At 42.9% G+C, this 26,174-nt stretch overlaps 1 protein-coding gene across 1 annotated transcript in view; it reads right to left on the reverse strand.

Moving 5' to 3' along the window:
* LOC122805303 (pre-mRNA-processing factor 39-like) overlaps positions 1-26,174 on the reverse strand; it is a 1,105,266-nt gene that overhangs the window by 843,871 nt on the left and 235,221 nt on the right. Inside the window, exon 4 of the mRNA XM_044075391.1 lies at positions 24,943-25,061. Within this exon, the coding sequence (XP_043931326.1) occupies positions 24,943-25,061 (119 nt within the window). The remainder of the gene's footprint in view (positions 1-24,942; positions 25,062-26,174) is intronic.

The raw sequence follows: 26,174 nt of genomic DNA on the forward strand, positions 1-26,174 counted from the left end.
CAATATAATCAAACAACAGTAGTTGCAAGCAAATACACCAAAAAAGAATACCCCTAGAGGGGAAGGAGGGAGGGAAACCTGGACTGCAGCTGTATTAGCACTCTAACATCTACATTTATGGTAGGTACAAAACTGTACTATGTTCATCGTGCATACAGCTGCAGTCATAACAGATGGGTAGAATCCCAAAGCTAAGAAAGGGGTGGTAGGCACTAGGTGGAACTAGGAGGAGCCAAAATGCCCTGCAAGACTGCAGTGGCAAAGCCTGCTCTAGATTTGGAGTATAATGATAGGTTGTAGCGCTTGGAGAAGGCATGCACAGAACTCCAGGTGGCTGCTTCCAAAATATCCTTGGTAGGAACTCCTCTGAGGAAGGCTGCAGAGGTGGCTGTGGCCCTGGTGGAATGAGTTCTAATGCCTGTAGGAAAAGTTTTGCCATGAAAGGAATAGCAAAAATGTATGCAGTGGGCTATCCATTTTGAGATTGTCTGTTTGGAAATTGGCTTTCCTTGAGCTCCTACCGCATAGGCCACAAAGAGCTGTTCTGATTTTCTGAAAGGTTTTGTTTTGTCCAAATAATAAGGTAGTTGTCTGTGGATGTCCAAGGAATGTAGTAATCTCTCCCTTTTGTTTTGAGGATTAGGATAAAAAGTAGGTAAATGTATGGCCTGATTTAAAGCTACCCTGGATACCACTTTAGGCATAAAGGATGGGTTGGGTCATAAGGAAACTCTGTCCTGATGGAAGATGATAAAAGGCTGGACAGTCACGAGAGCCTGTAGTTCTGAAACTCTACGAGCTGAAGTGATAGCCAGAAGGAAAGCCGTTTTCCAGGACAAATATTGCAAATCTGATGAGGCAGCTGGCTCAAAAAGGGGCAAAGTCAGTTTTTCCAGAATGAAATTAAGATCCCAAGCAGGTATTGGTCGTTTCCTTGGAGGTCTTAAATTCTTAGCCCCTCTGAGGAACTGTCTTAATAGAGGGTGAGAGAATAAAGGTGGATCAGTGTTATTTTCTGCAGAAATGGCTGAGGCATGGATTTTGATGGAGGAAAACGAAGGTCCACTGCTTAGCAGTTCAGCCAAATATTGTAGTACTTGAGGTAAATTCAGTTTTCCAGGGTTCTGGCCCCTTTTCTCATTCCAGACACAAAAATGTTTCCATTTTGCGGAGTAAGCTTTTATAGTTGATGGCCTTCTGGCCTCCAAAATGACATCCTGCACCTCCTTGGAGAGTAGGGCCTGCTGTGATGCTAAGAAATCTTCCATGCGGCTAGATTGAGTGTTTTTAGCTGACTGAAGGGTTTTGAAGCTGTGCCGAGTCGGAAGAAGAGGCATTAGAGACAGGGTCTATGGTGGGGAATGCGTCAGGCTCCTCAGGAGTGGGTACCAGTGTTGCCTTGGCCAGTCCGGAGCAATGAGGATCATCTTTGGTCTGTCTGCTCTGGTCTTCAATAGGACTTTGGGCAGCAGAGGGAGAGGCGGGAAGGCATAAACTGTCATTGATGTCCAACTGAAAGAGAGAGTGTCCACTCTCCAGGCCTTTGGATGGAAGATCCTTGAGCAGAATTTTGTCAATTGATTATTTTTGTGGGAGGCAAAGAGATCTATGTCTGTCCTTCCCCATTCTTGGATTATTTCTGTAAAAACTTTTGGATGCAGCTTCCATTCGTGTGGATCTGTCATATTCCTGCTTAGGTTGTCTGCCAGCGTGTTTTCCTTGCCTGGCAAGTACTGTGCTTGTAGTTCCATTTGTAAGTCCATGGACATGTTCCAAAGTGACATGGCCAGTCTGCATAGGGGATAAGAATGTGTTCCTCCCTGCTTGTTTATGTACCACATAACTGTGGTGTTGTCCGTTCTTATCAATAATTGACCTGGTTGAAGAAGGTCCTTGAAAGCTATAATAGCATTTATTACTGCTAGCATTTTTTTGATTGATGTGAAGGTGCTTTTCTTTTTGGGACCATTTGCCCTGAATGCACCGGTCTGTCATGTGCGCCCCCCAGGCGTAGTCTGAGGCGTCTGTTGCGATGACTTGATTTGCTTGAGGCTTGCTGAATGGAAGACCTGTGTTTGTTTGACATGCTTGAGCCCACCACAGAAATTCCTTTTGCAGACATGGAATTAGTGGTATTACTGTTTCCAAACTGTGGCTGTGTTGAGACCATATGTTTTTTAGGTACCACTGTAGTTTTCTCATATGCAGCTTTGCACATGGGATTAGTAAGATGCAAGATGCCATGAATCCCAGAGCCTGCAGGATTTTCCTTGCAGTCAGCCTGGTGCAATTTGCCAGTGTTCTGAAATATTGAATTAGTTGCCCCTGCTTCTCTGGCATGAGGTAGGCCATCTGGGTGTGTGTGTCCAAATTGGCACTCAGGAAAATTATCTTCCGAGAGGGTATTAGCCTTGATTTCTCTTTGTTGACTGTGTATCCCAGAGAGTTTAATAACATTATTACATAAGCCAGGTGTTTCAGAAGAATGTGCTTGCTGTCCACTTGGATCAGGCAGTCGTCCAAATAAGGGTATATTTGTATCCCTTGAAGTCTGCAGTAGGCAATTACTGATGCCAGGCATTTCGTGAATACTCTTGGCGCAGTAGATAAGCCAAAGGGCAATGCAGAGAATTGATAATGGGTTGAACCTGCAAGAAATCTGAGGTATCTTCTGCAATTTTGTCTGATTGGGACATGCAGGTATGCCTTCTTGAGGTTCAATGTTACCAGCCAAGACTCCTTGCCCAGCATGGGAAGAAGTTGCTGTATAGTGAGCATCTTGAATTTTGGTACGAGTAGGAATGTGTTTAGTATGGAAAGATCCAAAATAGGTCTCCAATCTTTTCCCTTCCATGGCACCAGAAATAGCCTGGAATAAAAACCTTGACCTTGTTCGTGTGTAGGTACCTCTTGAATAGCTTTCATGTTTATAAGATCTGAAATTTGCTTTTGTGCCTCTGCCCTTTGATTGTGTGGCAGGTTTGGCATGCCTCTCATTTTTGGAAGGGTATGAAAATGGAATTTTTAGCCTCTGTTTATAATGTCCAGGACCCATTTGTCCTTTGTGACAACATGCCATTTTTTTGAGAATAGTGCCAGCTTTCCTCCTAAGGGGGCTGCCATTTGAGACCTGGTTGGCATGCAAAAGGGAAAGTCATTGGGTTTGCTTTCTGAAAGATTGCGAGTTGTCCTCACCACCTCTTTGTGTAGGAGCTTGCCATTGTCTGCTCCTGTACGATCCTTGTGATCGTCCGCCTGTATCTGCCTCTTTGGGGTCTGTCTGTGGCAGGAAAGGACCAGTTTTTGGAAGGCCAATTTCTACTAAAATGTGGGGGTTGAACCTGCAGAAATTCTTTCACAGTTTGCATTGATTTAGCCTTTTCCTCCATTTTCCGTAATACTTCCTGAGCATTTGCCCCAAACAGTACATCCTTTTGAAGAGGGGCGTCTAGTAATTTAGCTTGGACATGATCAGGCAAGGCTTGTTCCTTGAGCCAGGCATGCCTACGTATGACTGAGCCTGTAACAGCAGCTCTATATGAGGCCTCTAGAGCATCAAAACCACATTGTAAGGTATGTTTACCCACTTGTTCTGCACTATGCATCAAATCCTGCAACTCCTTCAAGTCTGGTTGTTCAGGTTGTGACATTTTACTTTTTAATTGAGATAACAGAAACTGTTGGTATTTTAGCATATGAAACTGACAGTTTAAGGCCCTCGTGGATAAGGTAGCCGAGGTATATACCTTTTTTCCCCACCTTTCTAAGGATCTGGAATCTCTCTCGGAAGGCAATGGATTTTTGGCAATGGAGGCCTTAACTCCCTTGGGCCCGTGTGAGATGGTTTCTAGGTCAGCAGCATGGCTTTTGTATAGAAATTGGTATGAGTCAGGAACCCTGTAGTACCTGTCAGGCTTAACTGGAGCTGGAGGTAGAGAGCCCGGGTTAAGGCAGGCCTCCGAGTAAACATCATCTAGGATGTCCAAGACAGGAGGTATAGCCAGAGGCCTGTGCTGGGGTAACAAAAGAAATTCCCTGAGCCTTTTCTTGGAATCTGAATAATCCTGGCCTTCCCAGTGGAAGTGTTCCCTTAAGGTATGCAAAGTTTCCACAAATGAGTAATCCTCAGGGGGGGATACAGAAGGAATAGAGTCCTCTGCATCAGAGGATTCAAAAGGGGAGTAAGACTGTTCCTGATCATCAGAGTGTTCTGAAATAATGGAGCCCTGATCAGAGGAGGGAATCTTCCTCCACTCTGGGCCTTTGTCCGGAGGTGGCTGAGAAAGTACAGTTTTCTAAATGTATAGATGTTCGAGGGATTCATTGCTGCAGTCCCTTACTATTGGGGTATAGTCGGCGTCGTCTGGGCAGAATAAGAGTGTATATTGGGCGTGATGGTCGCATTAGCATTGACGTGGCGATCAGTGCGTCAGGGTGCGCATTGACATGACGGCGAATCATATCAGTCTTTTCTTGCCCAGATGTCAGAAGACCCTAAAAAGACAAGTCCCAAACTCACACAACACACCCTAAACACAACAGAAGGAGGGAGGTAATTGGGACTGCAGCAATGGAATCCTCGAACATCTACATTTATGGTCTGTACTATGTTCGTTTTCCATTGCTGCAGTCCACTCTAATAGGTAGAATCCCAAAGCAGAGGTAAATAGAAAGTAGGGCTGACAACATGCCTTTGCTGACAGCTGTAGCAAAACCAGCCCTAGACTTAGAGTAGATAGGAAGGTGATAATGCTTATGAAAAGTATGCACTGAACTCCAAGTAGCTGCTGCTTTGAAATATCCTTAGTTGCCACCCCCTTAGAAATGCTGTTGAAGTGGCTAACAAATGCAATGCAAAAGCCAATCCTCAAACAAAACAAACACTGAGACTGCTAAAATCAAATCCAGTGCTTAAATAATATGCGCAATTGCCTGTGCAGTCTTCATGACAAGTATTTCAATTCAGCAGTAGCTGGCTCAAAAGGTTGTGTAGGTAAGTTTCCAACACAAGGTAAGGATCCCAAGCAGAGGTAGAGCTCATTGGGGTCTCTTATATTCTGCCCCCCCTCTAAAAGAAACTGGCAGACAAGGATGCGAAAACAATAAAATCTCATTTTCTTTTCTCGTACACTCTCCTTGTACTAAGGGTCGTCTAGCTTCCTGCTGTGTTCAACAGAATATGCCAAACTGTTAGATTAGAGAGAAGAAGCTTTGACATTGAGCAGATGACCGTCCTTCTGAGATAACAGATGAGGGAATCAGAGGTAAGGCCATGGGCTTCTTTACCAGACTCCGTAGTAGTGGGTACCAGTAGGCCAATCTGGAGCTATCAAAATCTCCTGTCTTCTCTTTGTCTGTCTTGTCTGACCTACTTTGGGAAGGAGAGAAGAGAGGTGGAAAGCAGGCACATGAAGTTTTTCCAACTGAAAGACAGAGCATCCACTTTCAGTGGAGAAGCGAACAGATCTGATGTCTGAGTTCCCCACCACACTGAAAATTTTTGAAATACATGATCCTGAAGATCTAGTTTCTCGCGGGATCCCATTTTTGTCTGCTACACATCATCTAAGAGGTTCTGTGCTCTCTTGGCAGAAACCTTGCTGAAGAGTTAGTTGCAAGCTTAGCGCAGTCCCATAAAAATCTGCTTGCCTGCATGAGGATAAGAATGTGTTCCCCTTGCTTGTTGATGTACCACATGACAGTTGTGTTGTGAATCAACACCTCGTAACTCCTTGAAAGCCATTAATGCAAATTAATGCAAAAACATCTCCTTCATGTTGATATGTATGATAATGTGAGTCTGGCAGGCCACTTGTTGTGTATCCACTTTCCATTTTCCTGAGCTCCCAGCCCAATGTCCCAGGCATCTATCGTTAAACTGACTTGCCCTCTGGCGGTCTGACAGAGACCTTGTTTGAGGTGCATCATAGGAGCCCACCACAAGAATTCTTTTGAAGGCAAGGTATTTGGTATGACAGTGTCCAAATCCTGGCAAGTGTCCTGTCCATACATTTTTATATACCATTGTAGCTTCCTCATATGCAGTTTGGGATGGAAGCACCAGAATACCAAGAATGCATGAAACCCTAATGCTTGAAGACTGTCCTTGCAGTCAGCACGGACTGATGAGATAGTTGATGGAAGTAAAGTGACAGACTGTCCGGGGTTAAAAGGGCATCTGTTTCAGTGTCCTCAGTCTCACACCCAGAGCATATGTCTTGAGGAGTTTAGACTGGGACTTTATTTTTTCACACTATACCTAGGGCATCTAGCACTGCTATAAATATTCCAGAGATGCTGTAGAGGGTCCTTTTTTCTTGAGCAGAATCAGGCAGTCGTCCCAAGTAGGGATAGATTGAATTCCTTTTAACCGTGAATACTCTGGGCGAGTTAGATAAGCAAAGGGCAATGCAGAGAACTGATAATGATCTTTGCCCCAGCAGAGGTAAAAGCTGTTGAAACGTCAACATCTTGAACTTGGCCTTTCCCCTTCCTTCTTTGGTGGAACAGGCGAGATAAAATCCTAGGCCCCTTTCTGATTTGTGGAGGAGCTGGTTCTGGACCTTGCAAGGGGGGCATTGTATGGAAATAAAAACTGTAACCGTGGTGAATGATATCAAACACCCATTTGTCTGAGAACATCCTCTGATTAGAGAAATTAAATCCTCAGCCATTTTAAGCATCTGTTTCTTAGGCATGGGGCCTGGAGATTGGCCCTGTGTAGCTGGTCTCTTAGGGTGCATGGTTGCTTTAGACTTGGTGAAAGCCTTGATGGAGAAAGAAGAGGAAAATCTGAAGACACCTCGAGTGGAGGTGGACCTGTCTACATTCTGTGTTTCAGCGCCAAAAGTGGCTTCGGTATCTGTAGTCAGGGTGTGGGCCGATGAGCCTGCGACCTCGGGTACAGGAGACACCGCCAAAGATGTGTCGTCGGTAATCAGGGGCTACGTAGGTGCCTAGCTGAGAACCGGACCACGTGTAGTCGGCTTTGGCGTGGTGTCAGCAGAGGCCGCGGACCTCGAGAGTCGGTTTTTGTCTTTGCGTTTTTTTTAGACAAAACCGGAGTCGGAGTATCCGACGACATAGTATAGTTAAATGCTTTCCCAAAAAAATGTTGGGTGAACTCCGCCCGATGCTTAATAGTGCGTTTGTTGAATGTAGCACAAAAGCGACAGACCGAGACGTCGTGGTCTGGGCCTAAACAAGGTATACAGAGGGAATGGAAATCCTTGTGCGGTATTTGCTTCCCACAAGAAATACAATTATTAACTTTGTCTGACATCAGTCAGAGGCAAGAAAAGTTTCCCCAACGGGGTACTTAGTTTTTAAGAAGACTTCGGTTTCCAAATTTTTCGTAATCTCAGGAGCTGGCAAACCGGCACTTGCGAACTGCTTCTGCTTCGGGCACAGCACGGCAAGAAAGACTGAAGAAAATGGCGGCGGCTGGTCCTTTTAGACCCCTGTCGCACTGACGTCAGGGAAGAAGAGACGACAACCGACGCCAGACCTAGACTTTGGAATTCGGCCGACCGAGGACCCGCCTGACGGCAGAAGAACACATCTGTTATGACTGCAGCTGTATGCACGATGAATATCAGGTGCCTTCCTGACAAAGGTAGGTTTTGCAGGGTAGTTCATGTAGAATTTCTGAACTGGGGATACCAGCAGATGCTACAGGTCCTGCAGTTCCTTTCTTTTTTCCTCCTGCAAACTTTTGAATAGTTCAGCAGATTGCTTGCCAAAGAGAAAAATACCATCCAAGGGAGCAGCCAGCATCTTGTTCCTGAAGTCATCAGGGAGGAGTTGAAGTCTTAGCCAGGAGTACCTGTGTAAGACAGAAGCAGAAACAACTGATCTGGCTGAGGCTTCAGCAGCATTGTAGCTGCATTTTATAGAATGCCTGGCTACCTGTACTACTAAGGAAAGCTTAGAGGCAACTTGGGGCTTTACAGGGGAATCGGGCAAGGAAGAAAGCAATATAGATACCTGGGAGAATAGGTCTAGAGAATACTATACCATGTGTGTCTGGTAATTAATAGCCCTAAAGTCCAGGGTGGAGGAAGTGTAGATCTTTTTTCCCAGTCTGTCCATCACCTTACTGCCTATCTGATGGCAGCAGGGAAGATGAAGGAATGTGCCTGGATTTCTTGTCTGGTGCCAGTGCAATGTCAACAGGGTCTGCCATTGGTGGCCTTCATGAGGTACTTGTGATAATCAGAGACTTAAAGAACCTATCTGGCCTTTTTTGGGGGCCGGAGGTTGGGATTCAGGGGTCTTGGAGGCAGAAGCAAAGGCATTCAGGTAAGCTGGAATCACAGGAGGAATAGAAGAGGAAGACTCTGTCTAGAAAAGCTCAAAGTAGCTTTTTTGTACCTCAGTCATTTGAGTCAAGTCCCACTTGAAGTATTCCCTCATTGGAGATGATCTCTAGTGGGGAATCTCCTTCCAAAAACTTCATCCTAAGAACAGTACTCCAGGGGGAGGCCAGCTGAAAAGTATAAGAAAGAAACCCGGAGGAAGAGGAAGGAGAGTCTTCCTCCACAGTCTGAGGAAGAGGGATGGAAATGGCAGAAGCAGGCCTAGGACTAATGGTAGGCACAGCAGCATTACATGAAGCTGCTAGCCTAAAGGCCATAAAGGGTTGAGCAAGGGACTGGGAAAACGTTTGCCAATCTGGCTGGTCTTCCACTGGGGCAGACAGAAGCATTTTTTTTGTTTTTTTTTCTTGAGGAGGAGGAGTCTTAGTTATAGTTAGAGAGGCTGAAGGTCTAGTGTTAAACGTCAGGCCTGGAGCAGAGGTGGCCTGTTTGGAAACAATGTGGCTCTGCGGGCAAGCCAGGCTCCCTCTCAACAATGGCAGAAGCAGATGTCGCAGAAATCTCTGCGGACGTGCCAACTGGAGATGCTAGGGCAGCTTCCAACATGGTACCTGCCAAAGTCACCAGTTCTTCCGGACTTCCCTCGGCCAATAACCGGTAGCTGGAGGGAAATCTGGTGTCAGACATGCAACAGTAGCAGGTCTTGAAACCTTGGCCTTCTTTTTAGGTGGCTCCACCTCAACAGCCAGTTCAGGATCCATACCTAGGGCCAGGTGTTTTAGTAGCTGGTTCTTAACTCATTCACTCCAGAGCAGCTCAGGAAAAGCTGCCTGCTGAATTCCACCATAGGAACAACAGTCCAGCCTGAGCTCATTTTCAGAAAATCCATTTGTAATACTATACAGAAAACAAATGCTCATAACTCTAACTATAAGAGCTACATTAAAAATGTAAACGCGAAAGTTGTTCAGCAGACACTGACCTTTCCAACAGTGTAAATGTTGATAGTGCATATCAAAGTACTAATGAAATATTTGTCAAGGAATGCTGATATTGTGCAATTTTTTTAATTTTTTTGGAAAAGCAAAGCACAATATCTTGGTCTATGTACCATGCAGACCCATACAATTTGAATTTAATTTGTTAGTATGAATGTCAGCTTTAAAATGATACTTTAACCATAACTGTGTGACACTCCTTTCATGAGATATTCACAGAAATATGATTAGTATATTATTTCTCATAATTGATAAACAAAGCATAATATCTCATCACCTGTAACAGACAGAGCCTACATATCAGTGTAGAAGTTGTGCATCTGAATGTCAGCTTCAAAACGACGCATCATTTGTGTGATTACCATGCTCCCTCGCAAAGATATGGCCATAATAATGAGAAGTATTGTAAATGTAGAATTTTCATATTCGTACGAGACTAAACAAACTGTGATATCTGTACGTGTGTACAGTGCCTAGACACAGTTCTTTTACCATGATGTAAGGAGTAACACTGTCTTCAAAATGATGCATTACTTCACACAATGTGGTGCTCCCTTGCAAAGTTATTTACCAAAATATGAAAAAAATCATAATTTCCATAACCCAAGTCGGAAACAAACTTTGATATCTGCCTATGAGTACAACATACAGGTACCATTCTTTTACCATGTTAGAACTATAAATAATCTTTTCAAAATGAGTTATTACTTAGCACATTCAGATGCTCCCTTGCAAAGTTATTTACCAAAATATGAAAAAAATCATAATTTTCATAACCTAAGTCCAAAACAAACTTTGATATCTGCACATGTGTCAAACATACAGGCACAATTATTTTACCATGTTAAAACCAGCAATACTGTCTTCAAAATGAGATATTACTTGGCACATTCAGATGCTCCCTTGCAAAGTTATTTACCAAAATATGAAACAAATCATAATTTCCATAACCGTAAGTCCCAAACAAACTTTGATATCTGCCTACGAGTGAGTACAACATACAGACACCATTCTTTTACGATGTTAGAACAATAAATAATCTTTGCAAAATGAGGTATTACTTAGCACATTCAGATGCTCCCTTGCAAAGTTATTTACCAAAATATGAAAAAAAATCATAATTTCCATAACCGTAAGTCTCAAACAAACTTTGATATTTGCACATGCGTCAAACATACAGGCACAATTCTTTTACCCTATTAGAACCAGCAATACTGTCTTCAAAATGAGATATTACTTGGCACATTCAGATGCTCCCTTGCAAAGTTATTTACCAAAATATGAAACAAATCATAATTTCCATAACCATAAGTCTCAAACAAACTTTGATATCTGCACGTGTCAAACATACAGGAACAATTCTTTTACCATGTTAGAACCAGCAATACTGTCTTCAAAATGAGATATTAATTGGCACATTCAGATGCTCCCTTGCAAAGTTATTTACCAAAATATGAAAAAAATCATAATTTCCATAACCGTAAGTCCCAAACAAACTTTGATATCTGCTTATGAGTACAACATACAGACACCATTCTTTTACGATGTTAGAACAATAAATAATCTTTGCAAAATGAGGTATTACTTAGCACATTCAGATGGTCCCTTGCAAAGTTATTTATCAAAATATGAAAAAAAATCATAATTTCCATAACAGTTATTTGCCAAGCTCAGAGAAATTAATTTTACACAACACATTTCATAACAGTGTTTTACTTACTATACTGGTCCGACTTGGTCATGGGTGTTTCGCATTCTTCTCACAATCATGCATGGCTCTCCTCACGCCATTGTGGAGGTTGGTCAAGAACAACGCAATGCCTCCTCTCAGTTAGGTGAATGTCATCCCTTCTGAACTGGTGAACATCTTCGGCGGTGATGCTGTTATGGCATATTGTCGATCCACCGACCCTGTGCATGAAGCCATGCATGAACACATTCTGTAAATGTCTGAACAGCAGAAGACAGTCTTACCTTATCTGAAATAAAGCATGGGTGGACACTGACAAGGGTGCACAGCCAGGGCACATGTAAAGAGAAAAAGCAGGGTAAGGACCGCCGCTCCACTAATATGACAAGGACAGGCATGGGGCTCCAGATGTTGGTTATCTGTAGTGTCCCATAGCTGTGCCGGCTGCCCACTCAGACTGCTGATACCACTATGGTCTCATGACCTCCTTCAGTGTCAGCAGCCTGCCTTACCTCTGCCTTTTCTCTTTACATGTGCCCATTCAGCAATGGACCTAAAGGATGAGGGACTGAAGTAACTCACAAATTGCTGTCCTGACCTTCATACATTTACTACTCTCACCTACATACGCTGACTACACCTGAAGGCAGGGAGACTGAGTGGAGAGCTACATCAAGGCAACATGTCAAAAGACCAAGACTGACCCAGGCTGTGTCTTTTTGCATGTTTTTGCATTACATCACAGTGGCACACCCAAGCCCATGCTTACAGAGGACAGCAGCACTTTGGGACAGTGCTGTAGAGTCTCCAGGTTCCCAACTGCGATCCCGGTGGATCAAAAGATCCGTGCTGTCTGGGTATGCCCCCTGTGATGCACCCACCAACTTAAGAGCAGTTGGCAAAAAAAAGTGAAGAGGGACCTTCATGGCATTGGTGCTTAAGGGCTTGGCTGCCTACTGACATGGGGGCACAGAAAGAGCACGTGTACACTGAAAAAGCAGGTGAGGCACTCTGCTTTGCCTCTGCCTTTTTTATTTACATGTGTCCTTCATCGGAGTCATAATCATCATCCTCACTCTGGTTGGCATTATGTGGTATATTCAAGGTGCATACCATTGTCTGAACCACTGCTACAACCATCACAGTCAGTTTCCTCACCCAACAGGTAAATGCTGCTTGCTTTCTCCTCAACAGATGGCATCCTTGGTGGTGGCTGTGTTGCTTTACACTTGAAATCACACCTGAAAAACACAATGCAATACACCATTCTGATGTAATATACCTGCACAGACAAACGTGAAAAGCAATGCACTTAATTCTCTCTCTCTCATATATATATATATATATATATATATATATATATATATATATATATATATACACACAAATCTATATATTTATATCCCCATCTATACATATCTACATACACATATAAATATGTGTGTGTGTCTGTGTGTATATATATATATATATATATATATATATATATATATATATATATATATATATATATTAGTCTAACAGGTAAAATTATGCCTCTGGTATCTCACCCACAAAAGGAGGTATCAATATATTTATGCTAAATAAAAGATCAAGACTATAATCAGTAACTCAACAGAATGACTTCATAGTTCGAAAGCACAGGAAATATTTTACCACAGCAGTGCAGAATAGTCGCAAAGAAATGTAACAAGGCAGTCAATAATAATATATATACATTCAAATTCTTCATGCAGTACACCACAAATCCTCTTATTCCTCCCACTTTCTCATGAAAAAATAGCAACTGAAGATGTAATGTATACATTTTTCGTACTAGACTGCTTACATTTCTTGAAATTGTATACATGACATAAATGAAAGTAGTGTGGAGGGGTGGGGGTGTATTGCAATCACTGCAAGTGGAGAAAGAGCCAAATGTGAGTTGTGCATTCATCAATGTGATAACGACTTCTACTTATGTAAATAAAACTGACAGCTGCTGACAATTTTACCTGAAAAGTGACAATGACTCAGTACTATATTGTAACTGTACAGTGCTAATGACTTGCAAAGTTATGCATGGCCAGACACAGGTGATAATTGCTGGCATTCATTGTATTACCTTCTGCAGGTGTTGCAACACAGTCATAATCTGTTATAAGGCCATAGTCACTCAAATAGTAGAACACTTGCATATTACTGAGCGCTTCCTCCCACCTAAATTCCACACGACTGACAAAGCCAGGAGAAATGCATAAAAATAATGTAGCTCCATGCTGTCAGTAGTCAGTCTGTTATAACCTTTTCTCACTCGGGCAACTACTCACTATAATCATATTAATAATAATAAGACAAGCAGAAATAAACTACATAGCTTGTCTTCTGCCATAGTTTTACATAATTACACACATTATTTACATCTGATTTCTATACCAGAATGCAAAATTCAAAGCTAAAATTGAAACAGCTGGCAACAACTATTGAGACACTCCATTTCTATTACTGAACCAAAGGTTACAAAGTCGTTCAGTGCTTTGAAGGTAAACAGGATTTTCAACTACAAAATCAGCTACCAATGCATTGCTCTAGACTACCACAAAGTGAATGGACAGCATACATATATCTCGATATGCACACATCTGCACAGACATATATATATATATATATATATGCACTTAACCGCAGTAGTATCCCAAACACTGAAAGCATACTTTTTACATCCTCTATAGTTCGCCGCACCTGCACTTAACCACAATTAATAGCATTGATCTCACTAAGACAACCACTCAATAGAATCAGAAACAGAAATAAAATCAGAAATGTCTAAACTATCTGGTTGATTAGTGTAACAATTAATCCAACAGGCAGTCATTCATTTTAACCCACCTTACCATACCTCTCAAGTATCCAAATTTCTGCCTCATATTTATGGTCCGTTTCTCACAAAAATCTGTTTTTGGCAAATCACAAATCACAGAAAACTGAAGACACTAAATTAAATTAACAGAAGAAAGTATGCTATCTGCAATTTCTTCTTAGCATATAAACAAATGTTAATATAGGAAAATCCAACTTTAAGTCAACCACAAATAGAAAGAAATGCAATGCGCAGAAAGTGTCAAAAAGAGAATGAGCAAGTGCAATTTAACACACATCAGAAAGGAGACTCAGACTCTTGCACCGTGAGACATGCCAAGCCATTGCATTATTCTTACTTGCATACTCGTGCTGCAACCTGTCTAGCAAAACTTGCTTTATACCTTCAATGTAGACCTTAAATGTTACACAGCCAGAGATAAAAACGCAACACATGTGCTAAAACACCCAGTAACAAAATCTTTCATTTTCTTGCTGTCTGAATTAAGCCATTTTAATCTAATTTAAACCAAATGAAGCATCCGCTGCCGGTGTCTTTCTACTAGACGTTATCCCGAATTTCACCCAATGCAAAAAAAATAAATAAATCAAGATGCTACTTCAGTTCACAATATAGTTCAATCTACAAAGAGTACTAACTATGCCAAACACTAATTTGTAATAGAGGGCACTGCCAAAGAACACATGTGGCCTAAATGAAAATGATATTAACTTCACCCCTTCTAAAACATCATCCAAAAGCCATGCATCCCCACTACACACAGACACACCGGATGTAGGAGCCAATTAAATAAATGTTAATGATGTATAACCAAACTAAACATATTTCTAAATACTACGCGCAAACATTATACATTCTAAACTTACCAAACGATCTGTAGAAATAGAGATTATGGAAGTATATCAGTTTGCTTTCAACAGAGAAAAGAAATAGAAGTTATGTTCTTACCATAACGTTCCATGTTAGTTGTCTTCTTCTCGCCTTCTTCTTGCTGGATGGGTTCGGAGCCGACCTCGGCCCATTCGGCCACTCTAAAAGCTCGAGAGTTGGTTCCACCGGCTCGAGGCTCCCCTTATATCCCACAATGCTAGGTGTGAGTTACCTCAGATCTCGTTTGAGAGCTAGGCCCAGCTAATAATACAACCAGAATAACTGGAAAGAAGTCCACCTCTATAATAAAGGGGAAGAGAAAAGGTGACCTAAAGCCTGATCCAGGAAAATATGCACAGCAGAGCATATACCTATAGTAAAGAGGTGATAGAAAGAGAGGTCACAATCAATCTCCTCTAGGTCTGTCCAGGCCAGGGGGAAGGAGGGTGGGACGCAAGAAGAAGGCGAGAAGAAGACAACTAACATGGAACGTTATGGTAAGAACATAACTTCTATATGTTAAGTTGTCTATCTCGCCTTCATTCTTGCTGGATGGGACCGCGTCCCTAGCACCTTGTCCCGGGTGGCCTAACGGAACAGACTCTTGAGAACAGTGGTACCAAAGTTAGCTCTGTCTGGAAGCTAAATCCAACTTATAATGTGAAATGAAAGTGTGAGGAGTAGCCCAAGTAGCCGCTGCACAAATGGTGTCAATAGGCAGTCTGTCTTGGAAAGCTATAGAAGTAGGCAAAGCTCTGGTGGAATGGGCCTTAGGTTTATTAGGCAGCTCTTGGTGTCTAATTTCATAAACAATGTAAATCAAAGATGTTAGCCATCTAGATAGTGATACCTTGGAAACAGAAAGTTCCTTTCTGCCTTCTGCATAAGAGACAAACAGCTGGTCAGTTTTTCTGAATTGTTTGGTCCTATCCAAATAGTACCTTAACTGACGAACATCTAGCCAATGCAATTTTTGTTCAGACCTATTAGAATACCCTGGAAAAAACACAGGGAGGTCAATGCTTTGATTTAGGTTAGACGCAGAGGCCACTTTAGGTAAAAAGGACGGGTTGGTTCGTAAGGATACCCTGTCTTTATGGAACAACAGATAAGGAGGTCGGCAGCTGAGTGCATGAAGTTCTGAAACTCTTCTAGCTGATGTAATAGCTACGAGAAAGAGAGTTTTCCATGATAGCAATTTTAATGAACAGGAAGCTGCAGGTTCGAAAGGGGGGAGAATCAAAGAACTGAGAACTAAATTAAGGTCCCAAGGAGGAGGAGGATTTCTTATAGGAGGTCTGAGTAGAAAAACTCCCTTCAAAAAGGCTTTGCAAAGCTTGTGGGACATAATGGCAGACTATGAAATGCCCATATGAAAGTTAGATATAGCTGCCAATTGAACTTTGAGAGTAGAAGGAGATGAACCTGCATGAAAGAGTTCAGCTAGAAAATCAAGAACCATATGGATGGGAGCAGTGAAAGGATCTAAGTCCCTTCCTTGAGCCCAATAGGCAAAACGTTTCCACTTACTAAGATAAATTTTTCGAGTGGAAGATTTATGTGAAGCTATTAAAATATCTCGAACAGTGTGAGATATTTGAGGAAGCCTGGCTAGGGTAGGAACTGGAGGAACCAAGCAGTGAGGTTCAGAGAGGGGAGGGAGCGATGCAACTAACCCGATTGATGGATCAAAAGATCTGGAACTAGGTCCAGATGCCAAGGTTGCTCCAACAGAAATTGAAGTAGAAAGGGGAACCAAACCTGTCGAGGCCAGTAAGGAGCAATGAGGATCAGAGAGGCCTTCTGAGCGATAGCTTTCTGTATCACTTGAGAGATTAGTGGGAAGGGAGGAAATGCATACAGAAGTCCCCGGGGCCAAACTTGGACTAGAGCGTCTCTGCTGGACTGGCCTGGTAACGGGAATAGGGTGAAATAATCTCTGCACTTGCTGTTTTGGGGAGTAGCAAAAAGGTCGCAGCAAGGCTGACCCCACTTGAGAAAAATCTTTCTCGCAATAGAATCTTTCAGAGACCATTCGTGAGGCATGAGGAAAGCTCTGCTCAACTTGTCCGCGATTTGATTGGACTTCCCGGGGATGTGCGTTGCTATCAGAAAACGCTGAGAAGAAATCGCCCATTGCCACAGTCTGAGTGCTTCTCGACATAGGGGATAGGACCTGGTTCCGCCTTGTTTGTTGATATACCACACTACAGACATATTGTCCGTCTGGATTGCTATCGTTCCCAAGGGAAGAGAGTCTTGAAGGGCTTGCAACGCTAAAAGCACTGCTCTCATCTCTAGAACATTTATGTGCAAGTGGCATTCGTCTGGTCGCCATATGCCCTGGACAGTTCTGCCCTGATAATGCCCCCCCCCACCCGATCAGAGAGGCGTCCGTTGTCAGAGTAGCAACCGGAGGGGAAGGAACAAAGGGTCTTCCCAAGAGGAGCTGGGGGGAAGACATCCACCACAGAAGATGATTCTTGCATGTTTGCGTAATCATAATGGTGTGAGACATCGGAAGTTGTTGGTATGACCATTGTGTGAAGAGCATCCATTGAAGGATTCTCATGTGGAATCTGGCTAATGGAAGCAGAGGTATGGCAGCCGCCATAATCCCTAATACTTTCAGAACTAACCTGGCTTTGACTCTGTTGCTGCTGAAGAGAAGCGAGACAAGTTTGCGTATGTCTGTTATTCTCTGATCTGTTAGTCTCGCAGACATGTTGACTGTGTCTAGATTTGCGCCTATGAAGGTAATAGCACGACAAGGCGACAAAACAGACTTTTCGCAATTTATTGAAATGCCTAACTTTTGACAAATGCGAAAGGTGTAGTCTCTGGCCATTAGAAGAAGATGCTTGGTGGGAGCTGTGAGGAGCCAGTCGTCCAAATATGGAAACACCTGGAATCCTTGACGTCTCAGATGAGAAGCTACCACTGCCATGCATTTGGTAAACACCCGGGGGGCAGTGGTGAGTCCAAAGGGCAGGGCTCTGAATTGAAAATGACTGGTTCCCAGCCTGAAGCGGAGTAATCTTCTGGAGCGTCTGTTCATTTTTATATGATAGTACGCATTCTGAAGGTCTATAGAGCACATCCAGTTTTTTCTTCCCAATAGGGGAAGGATGGACTGTAGTGTGACCATCCGAAATCTTGTTTTCTTGACAGACTTGTTCAAGATACTGAGATCCAAAATTGGTCTCCAGTCCCCTGTTTTCTTTGGAACTAAAAAGAACCTGGAGTAGATTCCGCATCCTTGCTGGTCTGCTGGAACTGGCTGAATTGCTCTTTTTGTAAGTAGCTTTGAAATTTCCAAAGCTGCAAGATCCCTTTGAGTGGGTGGAACATCTGGAAGGGATTTTTTTTGACTGGTTTGGAATGCGAACGAAGGGAATGGAATAGCCTTCGGAAATGATGGACTGTACCCACTTGTCTTAAGTTAAGGATAGCCACGCTTCTGGGTACAGTGACAATCTTCCCCCGACTGCCTCCGAAGGTGGACAGTCGGGCAACACCTCAGGGATGCTGAAAGGGCTTATCGGAGAAAGTTTCACGATTGCCCTGGTTCTGCGGACACCCCCTGCCTCTAGGGCGACGTCTACCATTGTTGTTCCCCCCTCTGCCTCTGGCAGGGAACTGACCCTGTGCGTCAGGCGAAGTCCCTTGAGATTGTTTGCGGAACCACATTTTCCCACTTTTCTGGCCTTTGGGGTAAGGCCTAGAAGGAGTAGAAAAACGGACTCAGACGGCAGAAAGAGTCTTGCCATCCGTCTCGCACCTAGTCAAGGTTTCTTTCACTTGAGGACCAAAAAGAGATGATCCATCAAGCGGGGAATTAGTGAACGACGTTTTAAAGGGGTCCGCAAAGTTGCATAGCCGCATCCAGGCATGCCGACGTAAGGCCACACCTGTCCCTGCGGCCCTGCTCGCTCCATCAGCCGCATACGAAAGGAGGCGCATGGAGGAGTTAGCTATAGAGTTCAGGGTAGCCAGCTGAGTGTTCATCTTATCCTGAAAACCCGCAGCTGTAGGATCCTTCAACATGTCACTCGCTTCTTTGATCAAGTCCCTTTGAAGACGAGTAAAATGGCATAGGTAGTTCAGCGAACGCATTGCAAAGGTCGCGGACGAGAACATCCGCTTCCCGTACCTGTCCATAGACCTAGATTCCTTGTTAGGTGGATGGACAGGCACTGAAGGATCAGCTAGTTCCTTCCTAGTGGCAGCAGCTACCACCATAGCATCCACAGAAACTCCCTTGGTCAGAAATTGTTAATCTGCTGGTGCCGTGATAAATTTTGAGGGTCTCCTGGGGGTGGGGTCCACTGAATCAGGAGCCGTCCATGCCTTTTTTGCTACCACCTGCATAAGGGGATCAAAGGGGGGGGGGACACCCAGGAGGTGGAAGGGCGAGAGCCAAACGCCTCAAGATACACAGATTCATCCTCCGAAGGGCTGAGGGCTGTCCAATTTCCCCTCTGTTTGAGGATTTCTAGAATGTCTGCAAAGGAGACATCTTCAGAAGGGGAACGGGGGGAACCCTCGGAATCCTCTAAATCTGTGTCAGAGGTGACGGACTCAGGTGAGTCTATGTGTTTCCTCTTACACTTTCTCTTCCTAGGGGGCTCTTCTGCCAATTCAGAAGAGGCCTCGGAAGAGGATGAGATCCCCACAGGGGATTCCTGAGGAGCTGGCTCTCTGCGGTCTGGGATGAGGGAGTGAGTAGACATGACCTGAGGCACCGAAGAGGGAGGAGCGGACGGAGCCGACTGTGGAGTTGAACCAGGTTCCAACACGGTCCGCATGACCTCGAACGCACCCCTGTCAGGCAGAGCCAGAGGCCCCCGCTCCGAAAAGCTGAGGACCCCCCGGCCCGACAGTGATGGCTCTGAGGCCGATGTCGGAGCCGAACTCACCAGCGCCGAAGCACCGAGAGGGAGAGCGGGGTCGGACAAGGGTCCGATGCCACTCACCCCCTCGGAGCCGACGAGGGAAGTCCGGCGCCGAGATTCTTCTAAGGAAGAAATCGGAGCCGACGACGGAGCCGAAGACATTTGTATCGGCTCCGACGCTACCACAGTCTTGGGTCCGAAACGCCCCGGCTCCGAGCTCAAGGGAGTCAGAGGAGGAACATAATGAGGGACAGGGTCAGGCATTGACTGATGAGTCGGGCTCTGAAGCATTTGGGCCAGTGCCTCGGACTTAAGAAGTCGACTCACTACCCTCTGAAGGTCATGGTCCGAAAGCCTCGATGACCTAGAGGAGTGAGATCTATGGCTCCGTTCAGACAGCAAGGGAGATGCTGGAGCCGAATGAACGGAGCCAAGGGACGGTGACCTGGACCTCTTTCTAGATATCGGCTCCGATGGTCTAGTCGGAGCCGACACAGGAATTTCCAATGCCTCGGCTCCAGCCGGAGCCGAGGAAACCACAGAAGCTGCAGTCTGAGACTCATCGGCTCCAGCCGGAGCCGATGTAGGAGGAGGTTTCGAAGCCTTAGGCCTCGACTCAGAAGCTGGAGCCGAGGACCTAGAAGCCTTAGAGGGTTTGCCCGAAGTAACAGTAAGGGAACCCTCAGGCTTAAGTAAACCTCTCAAAATAAGTTTATTTTTTCTTTCCTGCAGGACTCTGGGGCTGAAGCCATGGCATACAGCACAAGAGTCCTGCAGGTGTAAAGGTCCCAGGCGGTAAACACAAGAAGTGTGACCGTCCGTCAGAGACATTTTCTGACAGCACGAGTCACACTTCTTGAAGCCTGAGACCTTTGAATCCTTGGACATTATCAAGGAACCGAAAGTGTAACCACCACACAGAACACACCCACACCGATTACACTATGAGAAAGTTAAACTAAGTTAATACTAATAAAAATTAGTTAGTTAGTTTAGGTATTTAAATATCCCTACCAAAACACAAACACTCCACTTAGGGATAGCAGGGCCCGAAGGCCTAAGGAAAAAAAGGGAAATAATGGAAGAAAGGGATAAATTCCACTAAACTAAGGGAAATATGAGAAATTAAGTTAAAACAGGGGATTTAAACTAGTTCAAATAGACTAATTCAATGAACTGACCTGAGCCGGTAGAAAAACAACACCTCGATCGCTGTAGCGGCAAACGAGATCTGAGGTAACTCACGCCTAGCATTGTGGGATATAAGGGGAGCCTCGAGCCGGTGGAACCAACTCTCGAGCTTAAGAGTGGCCGAGTCGGACCCGAGGTCGGCTCTGAACCCATCCAGCAAGAATGAAGGCGAGATAGACAACTTAACATCAATGGTTTAGGTAAAAGATTTTTGGCTGCATTTACAGCACCCTCAAACAGCATTACTGGACAGTTAAAAACACACCCAGCAAATCAATACTAGAATAGTTACCAACACAAATCACTCTTAAAGCTACAGCACAAACTATAACAGCAAAACTCTAACACTATTAAACTACGCCAACTTCCTCCAAATTGCTTTATATCACCGAAATAGTGCTTCGTTAATATCAAAACAAATCTAAATTTACCTACTAAAATCTTTTATTACACAACAATAAACCGACAACCAAAACAAATACTTCTTATTACTATAACAATAATAATAATAATAATAATAATAATAATAATAACTTTCTATAAACTAACAAGCAAACTCTTTCTCCACACCTTCTCCGTTGGAACTATAATGACTACTAGAAGTTAACGTTCTTTTCTGAGGAGGATCTTTAATCTTATCTTGCAGTAAAATAAAACAAAATAGAGAATAAGACTATCTTACATTAATGAAGAATTAGGCAGGCTCGGAGGTGAAAACACGAACTGATCTCTGTTGCAGCTTTTTCTTTCCAGATCATGACAGTAAGCGAATGGCTCGATAAACAGAGGGATACAGTAGTAAACTACACAAAATGCAGAAAAAGAAAGGGAAAGATGTACTGTAGGACTCAATTTATTTAGACAGAACAGAGTGGTGGGAGGTGTTAAGCAAGAGATGGCTTCCATTGCCTACCACTAGTTCCTTGTTGAAAACCATTTGAAATTGGCTTGCTGCGAGGGTTCGTGAGCAAGTGTTGCTATGGGAAGAGTATACAAGAATGGAGATGGAGCTTCAATTGTTCATAGGTTTATACTAGGCTATCTGCCCTAAGGCATTTATAAGCCTAGCCCAAAGTTTTTGTGGCTTACGCCATCCCTTATATGAAAAAATACTGTGCCCATTAGTTTATTGTGCCTCTGTCCAGCAGTGACACAGAGATGATTCCCGGGGTAAACCTACGATCTCCCATCCACAGGTCAAGATTTCTCTTAAACAGAGCCAGCGAGGTGCTCTGCCTCACATGGACCGGGATTTTATTCCACAGCATATAGGTTCATAGGTTTATACTAATTTCTTTTTTAGTTGACAAGCATTACTTTTGAGCTGGTCCCATAAAATCGATCAGATCATACTGCTGTGCATAAGAAAGAAACAGGCAAAAACAATATTTTGCTGAGTTTCTTATTGTTTTAGCAGGGATGGCAAGAGTAAAACTGAAACAGCAAACTTCTCATCTGCCCTGTTTACATACTGCAGCTTCCTGAACCATAATAAAGGTTTCTGGCATCTTTTCAAAGCTATATAATAATATCATCTGAAAAGATTTAACAGGGTAGTACTGATTCCAGAAAAATAAAATGAAATCACCAAAACAAGGAGCTCAGTTTTCAGATAGGGGATTACTTACTCATTTTAAAATTTCCTAAACAAATACAATATGTTGGCTTGAACTGTTAATTTTAACTAATCTTTTGCTTCTAATCTGGTCAGAACCTTGATTTCTGAACTAGCCACAATTACTTCAAAAACAGTAAATATTTCTTCCTATAAATTAGAGGCGAAAACAAAAAGTAAAAACAGTTCTACTTCACAGGGTAAGCTTATAAAGTGGAATTAATTTTGTTTGGTCTCAAGTGAGATGTGAACTACACAGATATTAATCACTCTTGGTTATATTAAAAATGCCGTCGTTGTAAGTGCACCTAAATGTGGACCCAAGTGTAAAATGGACCTACGTCCAGTCGGACACTCCCGGTCAACAAATGTAAATAAATAAGTAACTTAGTCAGAAAGCTAGTCTTTTAGAATCTGTCCCCTCTGCCACCCATTGTAAGACTGTTTACAGACAGGCCTTACACCAAAAATAAATCACACTGAAAGAAAATATTTTGGAATAGGGCTCTCCGTTCTGTAATCTTCACTGACGGTTAAATTACTACCAGAATACTGTTATAACTTTACAGCTATTAGTTTTACAAATACACCTGGTCACCGATCCACCTCTGAGTAAATTCCATTTTTCTTTACTAATGGGACTTGCATGTATTGGGCATGTGTGGGCGTGTTCCGTTTGATTGACAACCAAAAGGCAAACAGGGTTAAGTTAAACTGTTGATTGGCAGGAAGACCAACTAATATTTCTAACATAACGCAGCCAGAGAGAACAAAATATTAAAAAATGCATTTAAGGATTCACTAAAGCACACTAACGCTTGTTATTTTAGCAAGCATCTTTGATTTTCAGACTTCCTTTTCTTCAGAAAATGCACACTGACACATAAAGCCTGCAATTCTACCTCATGTAACTCAAGTCATTTGGGCGGGGGTTTGCTACAGTCCAGCACAGAAATGTTACAAAAAAAAAAGTTATGCTGAAAATGCTCCCTCGCTCTCTCTCGTTAACAAAGGAGGGCCATTTGCTAAAGAAAGAGCTTATCTCCAGTTCGTCTAGACGTCTAATGACTTATTTCCTGTAACTAAACAATTCCTCAAGTAATAGATTACCTTACAAAACTGTCCAATTTTGCATAAAAATAGTGAACTCCAGCGCTGATCACTGCTTCAGTGGCATGAATTCAACAATTTTAACTATAAATCTGCTCCCGGAACCAATGCATTACAGTAACTTGAATGAACAGAGAAGCCCTTCAAATATTGAGCGCTGAAGTTTGTAAGGAATAACGGAAGCATTAGCAGTTTTAAAAAACATATTTGCATTGGTATAAAGGCACAGAAACTGTAAAATGAGTGAGTCCATCCCTATAACGTTCTGACTGTCAAATTTGAATACTGTGCTGTCAGAGCAAAACAAAGGAAAATAATTTTGGGGGTGGAGGTGTGACGCAAGTGGTAGCTTGGATTGCAGAAATCCGATTGGCTGCCACCACTTGCTTTATCAACAACTTTAGAAGAAGATTTTTTAATAAAAGTTTAATGCAAACTTAATGTAAAAACATGCTGAATCATAACTGAATAAGATAAATTACAAGTTCAGTTATGATATCAGTGTGTTTTACATTAAACTCAGCTGCAACCCGGCAATAGAGTTTATCGCGCATGTGGAAGGCACTCGGGGGTAACAGCTTGCATTTAGTATTGTCTCATGGCGCACTCGGTGTTAAGCACAGAGGCGCCATGAGAAGGTACTCGGGGTTAATGAGTTAACAAAATTAAGTGCTGCCAGACGGCTGCTTAAGGTCTGAGGGACAAAATGACTGACAGATTTTACAGGTCGTATGGTCATGGGACGGGCCTAAGCAGAATAAGCATAGTTTGTGGGTACCTTTCTGCGGAATTTTCTGACTGCACATGTATTTTCCCTTCCTAGATGACATTGGCTATTGAAATTAAAATATCAACCAAAGTTATAGCAAAAATAAAGATGATTCCCCAATAGGGTACTTCTGAAACGTCTTGGGCAACGCGGAGCAGGATGAGCAAGCTGAAGTTCAACTGTGGCCGAGAAGTTCTGAGGTGTGTGGACATCAGATTTATGGCCCACAGTTTAGTGCCCTGCGTGTGACATCCCAAGCACCAAACAACCAGTCTTAAGCTTTCGTAGACGAGTCAGATGTTCCGGTCACCTGAGGCGGAGGATCCTACATTTGATAACACTGCAACATGAAAAAATAAGACATCCCTGATGTCCCAATGTTCTTGTACTGTTCTTTCAGTTATGATTCCACCCTGGATGTGAGGACTACCAGACAACTTGCATGTATACAAAAAACATTCAAAACACAAGGCTTAACATCTACAATGAAGAGTACGTCATTACACAATTTTGAGAGAGAGAGATCTCTCAGTACAATATTTAAAAAGTATTAACAGGAAGTATGCAAAAGAAACAATGCAAGGAAAATACAAACTAGCATTTGGGATACAGTATGCACCCTTTACCTGCGAATTTTGACAGCAGATTCTGCAAGATTCATGTCGAGCGTTTGCTGCAAGAATGTGATATAATGGATCCAAAGATCAACGCTCAAAGGAATATTTTGCAATCCACGCTGGAGTACCTGTAACAAAAAAAATTGCAACTACTTGCCGACAGCAAACATCAAGGGGAGTAATTCAGCAGTAAAAAAAAAAGAAACTTCATATTTCTCATACTTGTGATCTAACAGTACGGTTATGCACGACCTCACTGTAACAGCAGATGCACGGATGTGGGGATGCAAGCCTACTTACCAGAGAAAAATATACTTGCCGGCACCACCTGTTTTGTTTGCCAGTGAAAAAAATGGTGACAGGCATATCTTTTGTATGGAACAGAAAACCTAAAACAAAGACTCTCCTTAGCAGTACCTGCTGTTTAAGTGCTACCACTTCAAGCAGAAAACCAGAAAGGGGTGAACCACCCTATTACCTGGTATACTCAAGTCTAATACTACCACTTCTCCCTGGAGGAGAAAGAAACAAAACACGAAGAAACAAGAAGAGTAAAGATGACTGGGAGATGGTACTTGCGATCCTACTCAAACATCTACTGCTAATAGGGAGTTCATGCACAACTGTATTACTTTCGTTGTGCGCGTCACTACAGAACACCGGGACATATAAGAAAAGACCTGTACACCTGTTACAGAAAAAGGCTGGCGACCTCAGAAAGCTCAAAAAAAAGCCTCTGCAAAATAGCAGTCTCAAAACCTCCTCTGCCTCTGGTTTGTACATCAGACTTGCAATGCCTCACACAGGTATGCACTAATGAAAGGTAGATGCATCAAATACTTTCAACTACAATATATAGCTAAAGAAGCCTTTAAAAGAGGGCATGAAGCTTCGCCCATGCATGCTAACCTTAATCTTAAATCTAATCAAAGCCCTACACCTTCTATAATACTACCACTATTCAGACAAAGTACGTGCAAATTTAATGGTTAGATTTTAATTAAGTGAATGGGACTAAAAAGGAAAAACAGTTTTCCTTCTCAGACCCCCCCCCCCCCAAAACATTCTGGATTTTTCAGTAAAGTTGATCTTCAAAATGCCAGCACTCAGCACCCATGTTTCAATGCTTCTACATTTCAATAAAAAAACTTAACATCTTGTAAAAAAAATATATGCACACATGCATGCACCCACACAAATAATGTATTTACAATAACAGATTTGTAGAACAAATTAAAAAC

This window comes from Protopterus annectens, chromosome 6.part1 (genome assembly GCF_019279795.1).
Source record: "Protopterus annectens isolate FY-2018-M chromosome 6.part1, PAN1.0, whole genome shotgun sequence".
In the NCBI taxonomy this organism is placed as follows: domain Eukaryota; kingdom Metazoa; phylum Chordata; order Ceratodontiformes; family Protopteridae; genus Protopterus; species Protopterus annectens.